The sequence below is a fragment of the Centropristis striata genome, chromosome 22, assembly GCF_030273125.1.
Source record: "Centropristis striata isolate RG_2023a ecotype Rhode Island chromosome 22, C.striata_1.0, whole genome shotgun sequence".
Lineage (NCBI taxonomy): Eukaryota > Metazoa > Chordata > Actinopteri > Perciformes > Serranidae > Centropristis > Centropristis striata.
The window spans coordinates 9,875,996-9,895,498 of NC_081538.1; the positions used below are offsets into that span (position 1 = coordinate 9,875,996).

General features: G+C 40.4%; 1 protein-coding gene across 1 annotated transcript in view; it reads left to right on the forward strand.

Annotated features, from left to right (window-relative positions):
• Positions 1–11,165: 11,165 nt before the first annotated feature.
• Positions 11,166–19,503, forward strand: part of dock4b (dedicator of cytokinesis 4b) — a 163,293-nt gene continuing 154,955 nt past the window's right edge. Inside the window, 1 exon segment of the mRNA XM_059325448.1 lies at positions 11,166–11,354. Within this exon segment, the coding sequence (XP_059181431.1) occupies positions 11,318–11,354 (37 nt within the window). The 5' untranslated portion in view covers positions 11,166–11,317.

Sequence of the window (19,503 nt, forward strand, 5' to 3'; positions counted from 1 at the left end):
TGCAGTTAAATGTGTCAGCATGTTTTTATGTTATTAGTGCATGTAAACATACAGCCATGGTAATCACACCCCTCATGGCATTTTTATGCTCCGAGGGCCCAATGCATCAGAAAAGCAGAAATTATCAGCTCACCCGCTGGAGAATCTTATACACCACCTCTTTATGCGGATTACAGGATGTAGGTGGGGTGGCTACACTCATCACAGTACAGACTGCTCCTCACACCAACACCCACACACCAACAGGCGGACGGAGCAGCTAAACACCAACCAGAAAAGAGCAAACAGCACTTAGCTGAGAGCTGCTCGGGCTACTGCCAGTCTGTGGTTTTACAGTTATGAGTAAGACAGATGACTAAGCATAGAAACAAAAGATTGCATGTTTGTGCGCATGGACTCTTGACATATTATTTAATCTTGTGATGAATCTTTCCTTTGAGTAAGAGTGAAAACAAGTGGTTAAAATCACGAAACTGTGCAGTTTAATCTTCCCTTCAGTTCTTTCTCTTTTTTTTTCCTCGATTTGTTGGATAATGTCAGAAAAGTTTTGGTTCTGTGCTTCTTTTCCAGTTTCCAGTTCTACTTCTGTATGCCTAATAATCCACTTTTAGTACATAAAATGTTGTCACTTCCTTTATAGGAGTTTGTCTCCTGCTGACTTTTTAACCTTTCAAGCTGACCCATTTTGAATGATAAAATATGCACTTAATAGAGAGCAAAAAGAATGACGTATTTTTGAAGGCCGACCTGGAAGTTAGCATCACTATGGGGTCTATTCAGAATTACCAATATGGGATTTTTGCATTGGATTTTTGATCATTGCAGATAATAATCTCCGTGGTAAACACATGGCTCTAAAGTTTACGTGCTTGGTTCAGCAGGATAATCTTCACAAATGAACACCACTTTTATCATGTTTGAAGCATTAAAGCAGCCAACAGAAATAAAAAAAAAAAAACGTTATACTATGGTGAACTCCTCCATGGTCACATGACTTGAACGTCACTACTGTTAGGGTTGGTTTTTTGCAGAACAGAGAGAGGAGAGTAAGATCCTTTTAACTATTTATTAATCCAGTAATAAAAGAGTGAATGATGTACATGGACCTAAATCTGATCAGAAATCACAGTCTGTAAGACAGTTAGCTGCAACCACCATCAGAAAAAGGATGACTATCTTACTGTTACACAGAGTTTATAATGTGAACGTGCAACTATCAAATTGGTCAAAGCATTTACATGCTGTACTATAATGTCAAAACAGGTAATTACCTGTTCTCTTCTCTAAATCTTGGGATTCTGGTGGATACAGTGAAGCTACTGATGTTTGGCTGTACCCTTTTTCCCGCCTCCCTCATGCTCATACCATGGACAAGAACATGGTCAATCACAGTAGCTCTGATTTCACCAGATATTACTGTTCTTTGTCTTCGCTGACCACCTCGACCTCCTTGACCTCCTCGACCACCTCGACCACCTCGACCTCCTTTCACAGGAACTCTTCCTCTCAGATTCTATCCATTGTAGGGCCTCACAAACCAGTCCTCTCTGAAATGTTCCCTCACATCATCAGCCACTAGTGTGATCAATTTTGAGTTGTTGTGTTCAAGTGGTGACACCTGTGCTTTAATTGTGTTTGACTTTTGTCACCTGTGCTCACCATTGTGCATCACAATGAAAATGTGTTGGCAAGTTGTGTCTAAACAGGTGAAAAGTGCTTATGGTTTTGCCAAAAGAGTGATTGGTTCAATCAGAGGGTTCAGGCAACTGAGCATTTGGTTCAGACAATAGGGTTTAGTGTTTTAGCAATTGAGAAAAACTGTAAAAACTCCCAAATTCACAAGTGGGAATATTTACTAACATATTTTATGTGGTATAACAAAACGCAAACATCTCTTAAGCTTGTGTTAACCACAGACCTTATTTTAGGCATCTAACCAAAAACGCATTCATAGCCAAAAATGCTAACTTACTTTCTGATTTAAGATCTCATTTCTGTGGTGCCCTATGGCTACCTACTCACACACTTCTTTCTATTTCTATATTTATTTTATTTATTAATTCAAAATTATGTATGTGTGTTTGGTGATGAGATGAAACATGCATGTGGGTCGGTGGGGAGGTGTGGGGAGGGGACACATTGCCAGGGATTGCTTTCAACTTGCTAACAGATACAGCCATTTATGACAGCCATCTGTCCAGCATGTGTGTGAGAGTGTGTGTGTAAGTGTGTGTGGACATACACTCGCAGGCACAATTATGTTTTTCGCTGGTGGGTGTTGGGGTCCAGGTGGCTGCATACTGTAATATTGCACCCACGGTGTGCAACAGCACGGGGGACGTGGGAGCCCTGCAGACCATGTTAGTCATAAAAACACATTCATAGATGCCCAATCTGGTTCCCAACCAAAAACTGTAACCTGAGAAAAACGTGGCTTTCAGGGTTACAACTCATCTTGGTAATGTGAGTCAAGCGAATATTCCAACAGTGACTGTCCAACACAGTCTCTCTTCTCTTACACTAAAAGTGTTCTATATAATCAAAAGCACCCTCATTCATTATAAACTTAAAATCATAACGTGTGGCAGAAGTTTTAAATGAAGAGTGACAAGTGACCAGCAAGTCTCCTTTAAAGATTGCATCCCTATACATCGAAAACGCATTGTCAATTATGTTTCCAGGGAAATGTATTTTCTCCTGGATTACATTTGTATTTAACAACAAATGTGTTTCTAATCAAAGTCTCAGAAGAGGTTTGTGTGGATGGATGGGTCGAACAAACACAGTTCAAAAGCTATTTCACATAATGTGCTTACCTCGCATATGTACCATAGGTTATGTAACAAATGTATTTTTGACATAAAAAATACACATGTTTTACTCAACCCATGATCTTCTCCTAAACCAAACCAAGTAGTTTTGTGTACAAACACAGGAGGCCCCTGTCGATGTACCAACCAACCAAATAAACAGCGACTTTTTTAAATCTATATATGCACGTTGAAAATACTTAATTTAACCCAAATCATGATCTTTTCCTAAACCAAGTAGTTTTGTTGCCTAAACGTAACCAAGTAATTCACTTTTAATTCTCTACATAAACCACATGTTTGAAACTGTGACCATAATCTGTGAGAAATCATGTTTCCCTTGAAGTGTAATTGAGAATCCAGATTTGTTGTATGGGAACATAATTATTTAGGATACAGGGTTGAAATGAACACATGATGTATTTTGTGGGCAGCTGAAGAGTTTTTCTGATCAAACACAGTTAAGAAGATAATTCACATAAAGTGTTTACCTGGCATATGTAGCATAAGTTATGTAACAATAGGACTTATTACATAGCAAATATACTTTTACCCAACCCACGATCTTCTCCTAAACCTAACCAAGTAGCTGTTCATGTCCCAACCAACCAATCAACCAACCAACCAACCAACCAACCAATCAACCAACCAACCAACCAATCAACCAACCAACCAACCAACCAACCAACCAACCAACCAACCAACCAATCAACCAACCAACCAACCAACCAACCAACCAATTTACTTTTTTTTACTAGTTTTAACTCTAACCATGATCTTTTCCTAAATCAAGTGGTTTTGTTACATGAACCTCAATTCACAACATAAAACACATGTTTATTACTGCAACCGTAATTTGTTAGAAATCATGATTCCCTCGAAATGTAATTGAAAATCCAGTTTTGTTGTATTTTTTTAAGAGACGAGGTTTCAATGACCACATGATACATTTTGTGGGCAGCTGAAAAGGCTTGCTGGAGGCAAAGTGGATGAAAAAGACCACTTAATGGGCTAAAGGAGATAACAAATGAGGTTGGGTTTAAAGAGGACTAAGCTGTCTCTTTTAACTCCACTTGTTGATATCTTGAAACAAGATCAGGGTTCAGATCCCATGGGCTTCAAAGATCTTTGGGAATGTGTTGAAAACTGAAACCCTTTGTGACTGAAGAAGCAAAGATTTTGTTTCAGATGTAAAAAGCAGCTTGAAAAAAAGGCTTAGCTGAGTTTAAATAGGATAGTTATATCTTGGCTGACTGCAGTGACTGGTAAACTTGTTGATGGTAAGCGTTTTGGGTGAATCAGAGAAGCTGTTAAACTAGATAAGAGAGAACATGGGGGGGAACACTGTACTTTTCAGTCTTTTGATTCCCACGGTGAACACTTGCAGGTGACAGGATCCATTCCTGTACTGCAAATCATATTTCATAGCTTCTGAGTGCGGTTTTGCATATCAAACCAATGAAAAATCATCCATTGGTGCATTCCGTGTTGAGAGAGACGGAGGAGGTCTATTTTTACAACCAGCCAAAACAAGGTTTGATGTGAGGGCCCAGCGGAGAGGAGGAAAAAAAGTTGAGCTCATATGCCGCTCTCATCCAGAGTCTTTAGGATCTGCAGTTGCTGCTCTATCCTTCATGTTGTTCAGATGGAAACTGTCAAGGATAATACTCAGATTTCTGGCAATACATAGCCTTTTATTGGGTTTCAAGGATTTTTAGCAGCAATAGAAATGTGGCTCGAAGGACGGCTGTGGGTTGGTCAGCCCACCACTTTGGTTCAGACTGAAATATTGCAACAACTATTGGATGGATTGCCATGACATTTGGTACACACATTTATATTCCCCTCAGGACGATTTGTCATAACATTTCATTTTCTTCACTTTTTATCCCTTAAGTTCTCATCCAGCGCAATCATCAGGTCAAAGTGTAAATGTGTTCAATACTTTGTTTAATGACAAAATAAGCTAATGACATTCTGATTAGTCATAGCTGTACTTTCTGTTATTAAGATTAATATATTCTCTTATTAGTACCACAAGGGGGAAATTAATCCTCTGCATTTATTCCATCCTTTACTCATCAGCAAACACCCTGCTTAGGAGCAGGCAGCACATTATTGCGCTCAAGGAGTAGTGGGTGGTTAGGTGCCTTGCTCAAGGACACTTCAGTCCTTGACCTGTCAGTTATGGAATTCAAACTGGCGACCCTCCGGCTACAAACCCGATTCTCTAACTTAAGCTAAGATGGGAAACAATATAAATACTATATATGAATAAATATCTGCAAAATTTCAGCATATTAGTGTTGTCATTGTGTGCCTGTTTTGCCTGATATCAGATATAATTCTGACTGTTTTCTGTGATGGAGGGAGATCCAATTTTCTATAAACAATTACGACAGACTATGGCTTAATATTTCTCCCGAAAATTAGACATTTTCTGTCCCACAAGCAGAAGCACACTATCCCACAAATCCCTTTTTTTAGGATATAACTTCAGCAACAGTCAAAATGCATTGGTCACATTTCAAGCAACACATACTGCAACAAGGAGAAATATGCATAAATCTATGGGTTCCCAACCTGATCGCTTTTGAGTGTTATTTGGTGGTATTCATCATCATCATCATCACCATCCATCAAAAGATTTCCATTTATATCATTCAACATTAGAATTCAGCCTATTTGGTTTATGCCTTGTACCTATTTCTTCCTGTTATGTGTGATATGTATTTAAAGGTATAAACGCTACTGGACACCAACGTGTCAGCCTGAATGTGATTTTAAGTGGACACTGATGCGTAGCCATGCCCACATACCAGTTTTGCTGGAGTTTTAAGTGACAGCACAGCTTGACGATTGACGATAGCTTGGCAACAACGTCATTCCTGCCCATGCTGCTGATTGGCCAATCGTTAGTCCCCTGGAATGCTCATTGAGAATGATTGTTGTGAACTGAGAAACTGTTGTTTCCTGTCAAGTTGCCAGACAAATCAAAGAACTTGGAGCACTTGGTGCATTCAAAGGTCTGGACCCATTTTAGCATACTGATGTTAACCCTATAAGTCAATGCCATCAGCATTCATGCAGACTCTTGCACTCATTTAAGGTTGGGAGTCATATGTCCCATTTTCATTTGTTTAAAATGCTTGTACAGTCATGGAAAAAATATTAGACCACCCCTTTTCTTCAATTTCTTGTACATTTTAATGCCTGGTACAACTAAAGGTACATTTGTTTGGACAAATATCATGATAACAAAAAAAAATAGCTGATAAGAGTTTAATTTAAGCCATGGAAAATCAGATCTTAAATTAAATTCTTATGAGCTATTTTTGTTGTTATCATTATATATATCCAAACAAATGTACCTTTAGTTGTACCAGGCATTAAAATGAACAAGAAATTGAAGAAAAAGGGTGGTCTAATATTTTTTTTTCCATTATTATATGTAGGCAACATCCATGTCTGTGTTCACACATTTACTTTTTTTTTCAAATGTATCTCTGTCTTTCACACCTTCACAGTCTGCACATGTGTGAACGTTGTGTTATAATGTGTGTGTGTGTGTGTGTGTGTGTATGTTTGTGTGAATATGAATAGGCTTTTATGGGTGGATTATATCCTAAGAAGGCATTACACATAGTATAGAAAGAGCAAATGACTAATCCCTTTCAGAGCTACAGTAAACGTGCCAATACTGTAAATGTGCTGTCGAGGAAGAAGCAAAGTAATTAAGGCCACTATTTATTTATAAATATCACTCATCAGAGGTATTGGGTTGTGAAATTCATCCTTCATATGGCACAATGTATAGAGGTGTTTTTCTTGTAAGGCACAGCCTATTTCCATGGCTATATTTAGAGGCCTGTTTCTACTGGAGGTGAGGATATTGCCTGCTGCGTTTGAGCTGAGGGAGGCATATGTTTCCCCCCCATCTGACCTACACTTCCTGGTGTGAATTAAATCAAAGCTGAGAAGTGCTGAGAAGAGGTGATAGGCACGGGTCTCTGGAGATTAGCAGTTGTCATTTTTGTTCCAACTGGCCAGCAGAGTAAATCAGACTTGTGTAGTCTCACTTTTTGACAACATAGACCAGCAGTAGTTAAAGTGGTTTGATGCCCAAGGGGGAAAATTGAGAGGACATGAAAAAGAAACCGGGGCTGTTTTTTAATGAAAACTGAAAGCTCTACTACGGCTTTAAAACGCATCACTGACTATGTTGTCTCGCATCTCTTGTGGTAGATACAACTTGTTTATGTTCCAAAAGCAGCGGTCCTGACTGATGCTGAGAGCAAAAACAAATCTCTTCTCTTCTCTCCTCTCCTCCCCTCTCCTCTCCTCTCCTCTCCTCTTCCACCCTCACCATTTTGATTTATCCGCCACAGATGTTGCCTTTATATGTGGCCATGGGCCAAAGATGAAAAGAGACTGGTGGTTGAGTGGCGGAAATGCTGAGCAATCTTCAGAGCCCATCTGGGCGAGTGAACTGTCTGTGGAAATGACCGACTCCATCCTCCCTCCATCATCCCCAGCTATGACGCCCCGCAGGGAACATATGGGACCCCTGATGAAACTCGGAGCAAACATGAAAACATTGGGGACAGACGAGGGACAAGAGGAAAGGGAAGGGGAGATGAAGAGATGAAGGGAAGGAGAAATCGAGCTCTAAACCCAACGCTGGGTGGCTTGGCCTATCCTCAGTCCACTGTGATAATCCTTTCACAGCGTGGTCAGTGGACAGATATGCTACCTCTGATCCCTCTTTTTCATTTTTTTTCCCATCTTCAGCCCTTCAGCTGCCACTTCATCCTTCTCTGTCAGTCTGAGGCTCACAGTATCACAAAGCAGACGTCGAAAGAACGATATATTAGTTGCTAAATATAGTGAACAGGCTGTTCTCACACAGTGCTTCTAGTTATACCTATGAAAAGTAATGCAGCTGCAAATTTGTATATGCAGGAGATGCAGCTGTTAGCTGGTGATACCCAAAAAGGCTGTTTTGGATGGGCAGGAGCTGTGGTATAAGTGTCAAATGAACCCTGAAGTTTGACCCAAGAGACCAGCGTTCACGTCTTGTTTGAAACTAACGCTGTTATTTTAAGTATACGGATAAATTAACTTCCATGTGTAGATACGACCTTTTAAGTCACTGTGTCCAGCAGTGTGTTATGTACGGAAATAGTGTCCAGTAGTTATTTTAACCCAGACCTGATCTGTTTCCTTACATAAACCATATAGTTTTGGTGCCTAAAACTAATCAAGTAGTGCTATTCTGTGTTTTTTTTCTATTGTTGTTTTTATTTATGCTACCTCAGTATTTTATTCTATTGTATTTATGTATCTATCTATCTATCTATCTATCTATCTATCTATCTATCTATCTATCTATCTATTTCACAACATTAATCACATGTTTAAATGGGGACCATGCAACCATTTCCCAACATTAATACAATGCTCATATTTCCTAAGATATCATATGCACCATGGTCTATGAACCCATTCATGAGGATATGTTGTACTGAAGATTAGTATTTCCAGTCACACTAGCAGTGTGGTTCAAGGGATGGCAATTGATTGGTCGATCTGTTGGTCGGTTCACTATTTTGGTCCAGGCTGACTTATCTCAACAAATATTTGATGAATTATTATCTAATTTTGTACAGACATTCATGGTCCCCAGAGGATAAATCCTTCTGTCTTTGGTGATTTCTTTCACTTCCATCTAAGGCCATCATTAAGGGGCAGCTGTCTTATTATGCTATTGGTGGACAGTATAAAAATAGTTGTAGTGTCTCTTAGAGGCTCTGATAAAAGGCATGTTCTTTCAAAACACTGAATTCACACTCCAAAAAACTACATCGTTTCAGTCAGGTCACCTTTTGCTGTCGGCAGTCAGCAGCTCTGTCCGTCTTATCTGTCACATTGCTGTTTTCTTGTTTACCTCGCCGTATCTGTTCACCTCTATCATCACCAAAATGTGTTGGCAGCACAAAGTTTGCACAGTGATTCACTGATGTAGATCACAGTCTAGTTTCCACTTTCTAAAAGAGCACACTGGCTCCAATCTCCTGTCCTCGCAGGGATGAATCCATTGGGCTTCTGTCTTACTTTGCTCCCCGGCTTATGATTTATTCATATGTGGAGTAGAACATTCCAACAATCCCCCACACCCCACCCTACACCCACAACCCCCCACTTCTCCAATCAGAAATATCGAAGGAGGGGATGAAGCAGTGCAACATGGAAAGGCACTGTAAAATTAATCCGGCTGTATGTGCTACTCTGCTTTTTAATTAAATGTAGTATTCCATGGTATTTACTACATATTCTGTGTTGTTGTGTATTGAAAGACAAACAGGGCAGATAAAAAAGGGTATTACATGCGACCCAAGATGCCCGAAGCACATGGTATGCTCTTTAACCTACCAAGCCAGCAGCAAGCCTAGGGTTGCTTGCTTTTTCATGGCACATCCATTCATAATTCACCATGTAAACTACAAAGGTGGATGGGTAAATGGACATGCGAACCAGTGATGAGACAGAGAGAAAAGAGAGGAACATTTTGACACTTCAAAGCATTTTAATGCACCATTTGCAGCATAGGAAATGAACTTGCATTAGAATGGGTTTTTACAAAAAATCCTTTGTACTCAAACACAACACCAGCTACACACAGGCAGATGATGAGTTAGTAGGGAATGAAAGAAAAGAGGGGTTTGGAGCATATGGGTGCTATGGATTTATTAGTCAGCTCATAAAAAATGTGTGACATTGGATGTACATGCGCTCACCCACATGAGACACAGGCATGTACAAACTCACTCTTGTGCACATTCACACACGGAGAGCTGTGTGTTGGACTCTTTCATTTTGGCTTTGGAACTCCCTCCAGTTTTCTGCTTCCTCTTGTGCAGTCTCATGTATATTTCATGCACCAGTTGTCCCAGTAGAAGGCCTGTGTGTCCAAGACAGGACTTTCCACTGTAACAAGGTCATGTTCTGCACTAATAGTCTAAAATACGTCTCTAATGTCTAATGTAAATGTGTGCTTACATGTATGTTACAGTGGAAATTTAAGAGCTTCCCTCGAAAACAGTAAATCTTTTCTTTCTTTCTTTCTTTCTTTCTTTCTTTCTTTCTTTCTTTCTTTCTTTCTTTCTTTCTTTCTTTTCTGTCTAAATTATAATTAAAAGGCCCAAAACAGAGGAATACTATGATGGCTATAAAGATGCTCCGCATGATGTGATCTTCATATCCACATTGACGTCACTGGATTCAACTACAAGTCCCAGCATGCATTGCTCTCCATACTCGCTGCGCTGGCGATGCTGCTGCATTCAAGTGACCCTCGGACTTCTTATACCCGAGAATCTCAATCTCAGCTGGAGCTTGTAAACTCAGGTAGGCCTAGTTGTGATATAAAAATGATAATAAAAACTCAGCTTGGGCATATTGATGAATCTTTCATATTTGAGTCGTGAAACGTGTCGTTACTGTGCAGTGACGTAGTAGAATGAAGAGGTGTCATGTAAGTTTTCATCATTATGTAACTTGTTTTATAACAAATCGTTTGATGGATTTGGTGAAACCTGTGGTGATAGTCACATCAAATGTTTCAAATGCCAGAAATTAATCGAAATTGGACAGGAAAACTGGTTAAAAAAATGGCCAGACAAGCCAGCATATTCAAACTATCTGTTTTATGAATGTTTATTATATTAGCCCCATTGCAATATATTCTGAGAAGATAAAATAAATAACTGGTGGCATGTTATCTTTTAACTTGCTTACCTTAGCTGGCTTAGCCATTTCTATCAAAAACAGATAAAATAAGTAATTTTGATTTGATTTGCTTATTTATTTAATGCTAACAGTACTGGCCTTTTATGCTGCATGCACTTTAACCTTAACATGCCCTTAGCATATTTCGAATTTTATTTTATTTTTATTTTTATTTTGAAGCAACCTAGAAGCAAATAAAAGTAAAACAATGTCACATAGACATAATGCTTGGCAAACATTTTTATTATTAGGCCTAACTAAGCTAAAAAATAAACAAAATACAAATGTAATAGGCTGTGGAAAAGCTAATGATATAACAATGTCAGCCTGTTTAAGTGTTTTTGTCGTGAAACTGTTGTGGAAAGTTAAATGTTTAATGCGGATTAAAAGTGTTTCAGCATTATGTGGCTAAGAGCAAAGATTGCATGCTCTTCGCTCCCCAAATGTCACGAAATAGAGACATTATAATCTAATTTCGCCGGGCCGTCCAAGTGCGCTGACCTCGTAATCCTCACATTTCCGACAGCACCCGAAGGCATCACGTCTCCGTACCACTACGAGCAGCAGCAGCAGCAGCAGCGCTTTCTCTCTCTGTAACCTAAACAATGACTCCTACTACAGACCGGAGGAAAGCACACCAATAGAATGCGTTACACAGCACCTAAACCTTGCATTTCGCTGCTATTCCGACCACTCACTTAAATGTCCCGACCGTAAACATGTGGATACCTACAGAACATGAAAAATACGGCGTCGGTAAGTTTATTGCCTTTATGTTTTTAAAACTGCTGTCCTCTGCGTTCACTCATTCAGTTGTAGGGCATGTGTGGATGGGTTTTTAGAGGTGAACTGGCTCTACGAGGATGATTTCCACCACTGCGAATTGTTTTTCTGACTGATTTTTTTTTCAAACTGGAAGGCAGCATCAGCTCCCTTTCATATAGCCCATGATGAAAGCTTGGATTGCATCTGACTGCCACATTGCAAAGCATAGGGTTGTCGCCCTGACCCCCCATGGGTTGCTAAATGAACAGCCACATTTAGATTTTTTTTTCCTGGTCGCGATTTTCCCTATTTCTCCTTGCATTGTCAGGGTATTCAAACTAATGTGCTATCTTGACTCAGATGCTTTGTATTTGCTCTTGTTATGCTGTGTCTGTTTGAATGGGAAAAATCAGCTGCTTACCACAGTCAGTCGCTGTATGTCTGTGTATTTGGCGCAACCTCTGCCAATTCTTCGAAAGAAATTCAAATCAGAGAAAAAGACAAAGATAGAGGCTTTTCTTTATTTTAGTGTTTCTGGGATTGAGATTGCTGTGGATCTTGAGAGGTCCTGGAAATGTGTGTTTCCCTCAGTGCATTGTTCCAAGCTGTCGGGGGCTCTGGATCAAACACTGAAGTGAGACAAACAAGCGACAACAACGCAACCGAAGCCAAACGTAGAGGGGGAAAAATCCCACACAGACTCTGTCCTGTTGGTGTGGTTGGAATTTCTTCTTTGCTTGTGTTTAAATGCAAAAAAATGGGCTCATTGAGATGCTGGGCGCTGAGAGGCGGCTTAAATGTCTCATAATTATATTCCCCAGAGAAATTGGTCTGCTCTGTGTGTGATGCCCTGGTCCCTACATGATCCCACAGCCTCCGTGAAAACCAGCCAATGATCATTTTGTAATCTTTGCGAGGGTGCCAGGAAAAAGTGTCCAGCAAAAACCTCCGAAAAACTACAGCTGTGATGTGATAAGAAGACATTTCTTTCTGTTCTGTCTGTCTGTAGCCTATCTGGTTGCATAATGAAACAGGCTCCCAGGCTTTTGTAAATGTTGCCTACTGTCCAAAAATGCCACCTTGCCACTAAGACCTGAAATCAGTGCAGCACAGTGAAGCAGAAACTAGCCTTTGGCCTCTCTCAGTCACACTCTGTGGTCTGGTCACTTGACTGCTAAATTTTCCCCTGGTATAAGACTTGTTTCCCTTCCCTGTCCATGTAAGTGCTAAAGACCTGACCTTACTCACTGTGCCGTTATATTAGACTTAATCCTGTGCAGCAATATCCTCCAGAGCCCATAGCTCCCATTTTTTTGTTAAAGCAGAATAGATGTATGCCTTTTAGTCTCTTAAACCCATCCCCTCCTGTCAAAGTCCACTAGGCTTGATCAAAGAAGACATTTATTTTGAAGGCTAAATACTTGCCATTGTCCCCAAATTGGAAGAGGGGGTGGTCCTGCTAATTGGATTAAGTCTCTTTATCCCATTTTTCTTCAATAAAAGCAATAAGACTAATTTAATTGGCAGTGATTTATTTTGTAAGACATGTTTCGGCAATGGTGCACTTCTTTGTGGACCTCTGGTCCTTTTTTTAAGGAAGGAAACAGGGTTGTTTTCCTGTTATGAAATTCAAGTTACATGATACATAAACACCCGTGCACATGCACACAAAGACATGGTGAGAGACTGTTTGGTTGTACAGGTTAATTTTATTTATGATAAGAGCGGATTAAGTGTTTTTTCAGACTGAAGTTCAGAAAGATCAACATGTTTCTGGTCTTTGGTTTTGTTTCTATTGTACATCGTCTATCAGTGTCTGGAGAGGGATTCATTCTTTCTGATTAAGTGGAACAATTAAGATTTTAGAGACTATTGAGTGCTTGAAGTATCAAGGTGAAAAGCCAACCATTATTAGGGTTGATTGATGTGTCAAAAATTTCTAAGTAGCCACCATCAGCCCAACAATTGCGATATAGTTCCTGTTTTTGCGGTCGTGTTGCTGATCAGCGGGCAGCTGGTGGCTAGCTTTAATGCAACAGAAACAAAATAATACTCACCAAGCCCATCTTTGTTGGTCTTACCACTGTTCCAAAATCACCAACTAGGGTTAGGTCATAAAACATCTTTGATTCACAGAGTAAGATGTGAAAATATGCCAGCTCTTCTTGCTGTTTTTCCCCAGTTTCTCTCTGGTTGCCTGCACATTGTTGGCTCTTACCCAACGATTTCGGCAATTGCTGACCGCCAATATATTCACCCAATCGCCCAATCCTCATAAATATGTTCAAGAGGCGATATTCACTAAATTTGGTGCATATTTTCAGACAGCGTTCCCTGTCTTATTTGTAAATATGAAAATTGAGAGAAATACAGTCATGGAAAAAATGATTAGACCATTGTTTTCTCCAAGTTGTTGTTCGTTTTATGGTTTTCTTGATAATAACCAAAATCATTATCAGGAAAACCATGGAAAATGTCTAGATATCAGCTCTTAAATTAAACTCTTATGAGCTAATTTTGTTGTTATCATTATATTTGTCCAAACAAATGTACCTTTAGTTGTACCAAGCATTAAAATGAACAAGAAATTGAAGAAAAAGGGTGGTCTAATATTTTTTTCCATGACTGTAGATGTGTAAAGATTAAAAAAAGCTTGAGAGAGAAAACACTGGTTCTCACCTCTGTTCAGTAGGGCTCTTTTAGACTAAAGAAATTCCGATTAAGACTGATTAGTCGACTGAAATATGTGAGTAAAGGAGATTTCCAAAGCTGTTTGACCTTCTAATGAGCACTCCTGATGAAGCAAACTGGCGCCTTAAATCTCAACACAAAACTGTCCGAGGCGCCCAACATAAATAATTTAATATTCATCAGTTAATCCCAATGAAATGAAAGACTTTCCATTTCACTTTGCTTTTGCTGAAATATTTGCAGCTTAACATGCCTTTTGCAGTGTTATTAATATTCCATTAGCTGGTCTTCAAGTTCAAGTATTTTGCAGGAGAAAAGGATAACCAAATGTTTATCCTCGTGGCAGAATAACCTCGCAGCAGCGATGACCATTGATCCCCAGATTGAATCTCATCCTAAATTATTCATGCCAAGAGGAACAACTGTTGCCCTTCCACAGGTCTCCATCTGAGTGCAAAACATTACCTGAAATGGAACTGAGCTAAATCACATCTCAGTAAAATTAACATCATTGATCCACATCTGTTTTTACTTTTATGTCCAGTCCCGTTGGGCCTTTCATGAATATCCATGCTCTAGAATTTCTGTGATATCTAAATATTGGTACAAGTAAGTCCATACCTTAGCCATTTTAAATGTGATCTCCTCCAGGTGATTTCAGTGAACATTTTATCCCCTTTTGACAGGGAGGCTGGCTAACTAAAAGGGCTTGGAAATCCTTGGATCCTTGCAGGAGCATTTGATCTCGAGCAGAATCGAGATGAGATCAGAACGTCTCGCTGTGTAATTGGAAGGTTGCAGTGTTTGATGTTTGATTTGCCTTACTAGCGAAGCGGGGCCCTGGGAGGACAGGGGCCACTGCCATTGATGAAATATGAATGGACTCTCGTAGAGTTGATGTTAAGGCGCCCATTAGCCCACCAGTGAAGTGATTACTTGATTTTAACCCGAAGCAAGAAGGTTGGAAGATTGATGACATGATGTTAATATCTGACTCCTAAATGGACTTGGGATATGGAGACATTAGACTGAGGCAAGAGGGAGAATCTGTTATATAAAAGTCATGTTTTTTAACACAATGATGGGTTCGGTTGCCAGCAAAAATGATGAGATCAGGTAACGGAGGATACAAGGCATGACATTAGATGGTGAGAAGTTGAGATGACTGCATGATAGAATGTCTTTCCAATGCTCTATAAGTTCATGATGGATAATCCGTCTCATATGTCACTGAAGACAAACACACTTTGACTTAATCACTGACTACAGAGCATACTCTAGGCTGCATTGTGTCATACTTTGAGTTGACTTAGAGTTAATGCTGTAGACAGACAGACAGAGAGTGAGGCCCTTTTTCCTCATTAAGACCCTCTGATACAACCAATCAAGCATGTCATTGCTCATCATAATTTGGACACATAATTAAACCGTTTTAACGAGCTGGTTTGCATCCGCGCGCGTGCAAGTTGAATTCTCCACTGATGGCTGGAGAAGCTTTATTTATTTATTTATTTATTTATTTATTTATTTATTTTCCAGTGTGTGTAACCCTGTTCTGTTCTTAGAGTGTCATGGAAAAGCAACTAGCAGCATCAAATAGAGACAGAATGGAACAGCGGCCTGATTGAATGTTTCTGCTCCAGGCCTGGCTGCGATGGAGGGCCAGTGTCGGCCCTGAGGGTTTCCTGCTCTTCCACGGCTGACATCGCTGGTTCCTCCCTTGGGGGGATGCTGTGGTAGAACGAGGGAGGGGGGTGGGGGGGGTGATGGGTGCTGGCGCGTGTCAGGGGTGGACTCATTGTCGGGGCGTCCGCCCTGCCCTGTTACCCCCAAATTCACCCCCCCCTGTTCCTGTACCCCCCACTCCACGGGGGATTAGCAGGTTGTTTTGGAGGGGGGCCCCGAGGCCCATTCCACCATTATACCCATGATTCCCTAATGCAGCGAGCCCCAGGGCCATGTATGTGAGAGGGTGGGGGAGGAGGCGTGGTGAGGTGGAGCCTACCAGCTTGTAATTGCTTCCTCGCCCGCTGCTTCGTCTCCATCTACAGAGATAGCGCCCCTTTCTCCTCTTACATTTGCACACACACTCGCCCAAAGTAATCATTCAGCATGGAGGGAGACTGCAGGAGGCTCCCTTGTGAATTAAACAGATGCAGAAAATAAAAGCAAGAGACTGAACCACCTAGCCTACTGCTATAGCCAAGCTGTTCCCCAGTGTGTGCATCATGTAAGGGTTAAATAAATCTACTTGGACATGTGACATATGACAGGCTCAGTGAGCGTTTTATTCATTGCTGATTCACCCTGACAATAATAGCTATTGTAGCACAAACATGGCCAGAGATGTGACGACCGAGTTGGAGAAATGCCACCGCTGGTTCGTTTGTGTTATTCAATTAAATCATGCTCTATTTATTACGGAGCCCTCAATTAGGAAAGAAAACACCCGAACGCCACAAACATTGTCTGTTTGTATGCATCCAGCAACACACTGACTAGACACAGGAAGAAGACTCTGTGTGGCATCTCAGTTATGTTTTATGGAAATGAAAATATTTTACCTCCTTTCTTTTCACTCCCTTGCAGCTTTGTGTCACCACACACTCTGGGGATACCCTGGTGAATCCCATTGGAGTCAGTGACAAACAAACCAATTTGCTGTAATCGCCTGTCCACATTCATGTATAATGTTGAGACAGGCAGCTGGAGGGAGCTCGGCTGTATTTCCACTCCAGTGGCAGTCTGGCGTGCTCGCTGTAGGGAGATGAGGCTTCTGCTCTGAGATGGCCGAGTGGTTTCCAGTTTACCAGAATGCATGGCTATTATAATGCCAATTATTTCACATTGGCTTGACATGAATTATTAGTTTCAAATGCCGCTCTGTCTGACAAATTGCTAATATCTTTCTTAGTGGCTTTACTTGTTCGCTGGTTTTAGATCAGAAAATTAAAGTGAGTAATGGGATTTTCTTTCCTCTTTAAGATACTGAATGAAATGTGTGGTTTTTGACAAATCCTTCAGCCTTTTTTGGCTTCACTGTTATAAAATACTCTCCACCTATAGCAGGCCCATCGTGGTTCCACTTTCTCGGTATCAATCCGTGATCCCTGCGTGAGAGAGGTTAATGGGATATGTCCTATTAGGAATTCAGCAGCTTAACTGATCAGTAGCTCTCCTGTGTGTGCATGTGTGTTTGTGTGTGTTTCTGTCAACTGTGTGGGCCGGGGGAAAAATGACTGACATGCCATTTTCATAAACGAAGAGCGTCTGCCGGTGACAATCACTGTGATTGGCGGCTGAGAAGAGCCTGTTTATGCGTCAAGAGACACTTGTTTATTGTGCTCATTTACGGTGGAAAAAAAAGATTGCCTGCACTGGTCCAGCATCAGTTATCTGTGGCTGTAATCCAGGCTTGCATGTATTGACCATAGAGGAAGTGTAAATTGATTTGTGTGAACGTTTGTGTGGGTGACCCTGTGCATAATAATGACCCCAAGGCTACCATTTCCCCATAAACCTCCCTTTAGTAATGGCTACCTCTCCTCACCCTCAAGTTACTAAAAGCAGTGTGCTTAATTCATTATTAACATGCTAATAAAAAAGAGTAGTTATGGTCTGTTCAGGATAAATCTTCTATCATTAATGTATTATTGATGCCTAATAAAGTGTCAAGCCTTGCTTAAAGGACATATACATAATTTAAGAATGTGAAGAGCTAATGGCCGTGGTTGTCTCTGTCTTCAATTACCCTCTTAATGCTTGAATATTGGCCTGTAACACTGCCATTCACACTTACAGTGGGGTGTGTGTAACCAGGAGACTCACTTTTGTCCACTTCTTTGTTTTGCTCTGCGGTGTAATCTATTTCTCTGTGGGATGATTGACCCTCATCAGGCCAAATCTGCATTGGAACAGTTTTTTCATCGGAGCATAATTTCTCTTCATCCTAGCCTTGTGATTTTATGATGACAGCTCAGATGATGGTTGATATCCTCATCAATGCGAACTGTATTTTAGGGTTTTTAGTTTTCTGATGATTGACAAACAACAAACTGGTTCCACCAATATTCAGTAAGGGGCTGTTGGAGGCTGATGACATAAGTTACTGCACTCAGCTCAGTCTTACGCTAATTATATGTATGAGCATATATTAGCTGATCACATATGTTGATAGTCTTACACAGGTAGGACCTTTAGAACAATATGATTATTCGAAGAATATCCTTATATCATCAGTGGGACATTTAACTGTTGAAAATAGTAAATACACAACAAATACAAAACAAGCTTTTCATGTGGCGTGACTACATACAAAGTATTTGCAATATCTCAAATTTGTGTGAGGCAATTCAAAGGTTGTGGCAAATTTGAACTTGTCAGTAGTGTTTTTGTGCAAGTTGAAATATTTCAACTTGAACGAGAATTACGTGTCACCCTGTGCCACGAAAGCCTATTAGTGTTGAGATTCTCCTCTATAGCATAGCCCTTATGGATCCAAAGTTCATTCAGAAAAATACAATAGGGACCTCGCAGGTCGTTGCCTGCTCGGGCCCTAACAAGCATTTTAAAATTTGTTTGCTTAGTGTCTTGTAGACAGACCTGACGAGGCATGAACTCAAATTTTTTTTACGAACCTGCATCAACACGTAGTTCTTTTGGTATGTTTTTTTTCTATTTATTGCAATTGGATAGCGGAAAAATTAGGTTTGTTTTGAGTTTCTAACATTGTAGTAGTGTCGTCGTAATTAAAAAATTGCTTTAACCTCATTCCTAACAACAAATCATGAAGGTTTATCTTCTGACAATCATAGATGAGTCTTTCCTAAAAGCTCTGATGCTCCATCCACACCACAAGGCATCAACAACACAATTTAAATCTATATAGTATCAACCCAGCAGAGTGTTTCCTAAAAGATTAGATTTAAGTTGTATAAATAACCAGCTTAGTGTGTGAAACAAGGACTAAAGATGGATTTGTGGACATGACCTAAATTCTACTGCGTGCCAAGATACTTTTAACAAAATTTCCCCTCTAAAAATGCAGCTCAGCCCTCGTCAGCTCCTCTGAATAGCATCACTGTCCAGCTGAGGTCAGTGAGGACGCTGTCAGGGATTTATCAGCCAGGTTTGGTCAGACAGAGAGACAGAGGAAGAGGAAGAGGGTGAAAGGTCTTCAGACGGAAAGCTTGGAGACGCCGTTGCTCAACCTTGACTCTCCATTCACTCTCAGTAATATCCTCACCTATTGACCACCTCATCTGCCCCCCTCCTCCTCTGCTTCTGTCTTGTAGTGCTTTAATTAAATGGAAATGCTTTTGTATTTCTGTTGTATTGAATTGGTCCTTTTGCTTCCTGTTTCCCCTCTTTGTATCATTTTCTCTCTCCCGCTCCTTCCCGCTGAGTGAACTGTTTCCAGAGACAGCAGGTCACACTGTGATGACCCTTA